Source organism: Ananas comosus, linkage group 1 (genome assembly GCF_001540865.1).
Source record: "Ananas comosus cultivar F153 linkage group 1, ASM154086v1, whole genome shotgun sequence".
Lineage (NCBI taxonomy): Eukaryota > Viridiplantae > Streptophyta > Magnoliopsida > Poales > Bromeliaceae > Ananas > Ananas comosus.
The window spans coordinates 22,542,903-22,545,527 of NC_033621.1; the positions used below are offsets into that span (position 1 = coordinate 22,542,903).

At 48.1% G+C, this 2,625-nt stretch overlaps 1 protein-coding gene across 1 annotated transcript; it reads right to left on the reverse strand.

The window, feature by feature from the left end:
* LOC109707256 (AP2/ERF and B3 domain-containing protein Os05g0549800-like) lies at positions 1-1,725 on the reverse strand. The gene is given in 3 exon segments (XM_020228405.1): positions 1-438; positions 440-763; positions 890-1,725. Coding segments are annotated over 3 exon segments (1,161 nt in total). The 5' UTR covers positions 1,559-1,725; the 3' UTR covers positions 1-270.

Genomic DNA, 2,625 nt, shown 5'->3' on the forward strand with positions numbered 1-2,625 from the left:
TTTACAAATTCATAAAGTAATCACTCTAAGCAAAAGATCAGGAACCAAATTACAATTAGTCAAAAGTGAAAATTGATCATTACGTTCGTTATCATTAATTTTTAATTAATATACACTTCCACTGTTGGACAAATCTAAAGTTCTAAACCAAGCTACTTATATAGCTAGCCCAACAACAACCTCCACAAAAAAAAAAAGAGAGGAAAAAAGAAGGGAAAAAGATTAAAAATTAATTGTAATTAAACAAAATGCCCGATTAATTAATTAATATTACAATTCGTAAGCCTCTACAAATCGCTTCTTAAACATCTGCGCGGATGACGTCAGCGTGTCGACAGCTCTCCTCCGCTTCTCGCCGCCGCATTGGCCGAGCCCTCGCCCCTCCCCCTCGCCCGGGATCCCGACCAGGTTCACGCCGAAGAGCCGCACGACCCGAACCGGCCGGTCCNCCGGCGGCGGCGGCGGCGGCGGCGGCGGCGGCCGAGGCGGACCGGGGCTTGTAGTCGATGAAGAGCTGCTTCTCGGGCCCGGTCGACCGGTGGAAGGTGATGACGTCGCCCGCTTTGAGCGACTTCTCCTTCACGAAGCGGCTCCACCCTTTCGTAAGCACATAGCTTTGGCTACTGTTCCAGTACGAGTAACGGAATCGCCACACCTTCCCCGCCGCGTCCTCGAAATTTAGCAACACCCCCTTGCACGTCGCCGTCGCCATCGCCGCCGCCGCTGCCACTGTCGCCGTTGGGGGAGAAGCGCTTCCGACAACCTGAGTAAATAACCAATAAATCAGAAGCGAAGCCAAACATACACTACAACAATAATAATAATAGTCGTGAGCTGTTAGAGAATGGTGTTTTAATTACCAGCAGCAGGAGCAGCAGCAAGTACGTACCTGCAAAGGGAAGTGCTTCTCTGCGTGCTGCTTGGGGATGACCAGACGGTTCAGCTTGCCGACGTCGCTCGGCGTGACGGCCTTCTCGAAGAGGTGGTCGCGGCCGCCGGAGCCGTAATTCCCGCCGCCGCGGCACGCCTTCTGCCCGGCGGCGGCGGCGGCGGCGGCCGGCCCGAGCGCCCGGCGGCTCTGCCGGAGCTCGTCGCGGTAGGTGTGCTTCCGCAGCATGTCGACGATCTCGGCCTTGGAGTGCGAGGAGAGGAAGAGCAGCTCGGAGGCGCCGTCGCCGTCGTCGGTGTCGGACAGCGGGCGGAAGTTCGTGACGGCGTCGCGGCCGCGGAAGCGCTGCGCGGCGACGTCGTACGCGCGCGCCGCCTCCGCCTCGGCGTTGAACGTGCCGAGCCACACCCGCTGGTGCTTCTCGTAGATCTGCGCCCCCCACCGCCCGTTCGGCTGCGGCACCACCCCCTTATACTTGGACGACGGCAGCTTCCGCGACTCCGCCTCGTGCCCGCCGCCTCCGCCTCCGCCTCCGCCTCCGCCTCCGCCGCCGCCCTCCGGATCGAGAACTACGCTTGCGCCACTCCCCACCCGCTCCAGCGGCATCGAAGGCGGCCGCAACGGCGAAGGACGCTTATCCACTTCTTCCTCTATGCAACTGCCCTCCATTAACTCTTTTTTGGCTTGTAAAAGAGAATGGATATATGATGCTATATATATATACAAGTTGGATGAAGAGAAGAGAAGAGGGGTATATATATATAAGGTGGAAGAGAGGTATTATCTGGTTGAGTTGAGATAGAGAGGGGCCAAATATTGGTTAGGTTGGTGTGTTTGAAAAATGGGACTTCATGGGTGTGGGTCAACTTATGCTATGGGTGGGTGGGGATAAAAAAACAAAAAAGAAAAAAGAAAAAAGAAAAAAAAGAGGAGAAGATTCATGGGAAAGCAGCTGTGCTACTGCTGCATTAATTGTGTATGATGATCGTATTAAAAAAATATACATGTACTACTTGTTTGTAAAGCGTTTAAGAGAAATGCTAAGTTATACATTCAAAAGTTGGGCGCCGATTTTTCGTTCCCTTGCTTGTTAGGCTTGCTTTAGATGGCCTTGCACATGCGCCTAACGAAAAGGAATTTTAATGTGCATTGCGCGGATGTGATTTAAATGAATAACAATTAATAATGCATAAAATTTCAAAATGGATACACAAAATGCAAAAAAAAAAAATTACAAAAGTATCAAACCAAATATCTTTAAAAGTATTGCAGTTCGACTCTCTCTCTTTATAGACTTATCTTACATTATATAAAAATTTAATATGTATATGTTAAGTGAAAAACTTATGTTATCATCTAATCACTAGAGATTATCTATTTTGAGTTTGAACAGACCGTCCCTAGCATAAGTGGCAAAAGGGGTTGGTGGTTGGTATCCGAGACCCAAGTTCGAATTCTAGTTGATCGATTCACATTTCCAGCTAAATTTATTTTTAAATGAAATAAACGAAGCGAGTAGCATGCTATCTTTCTCTCAAAAAAAAAAAAATCTATTTTGAGTTTGAGATTAGTTATGTTTTTACAACTTGAGTGTTTAGCATGTAGCCTTTGAACACACACATGAGTGCACCTACAGTAATTAATAATTACAAAAACCTGTGTGTGAATACATGTATAAATAAATAGGTATGTACCTGTATATTTTTAAATACATATGTGAATCAACATGTTAGAAA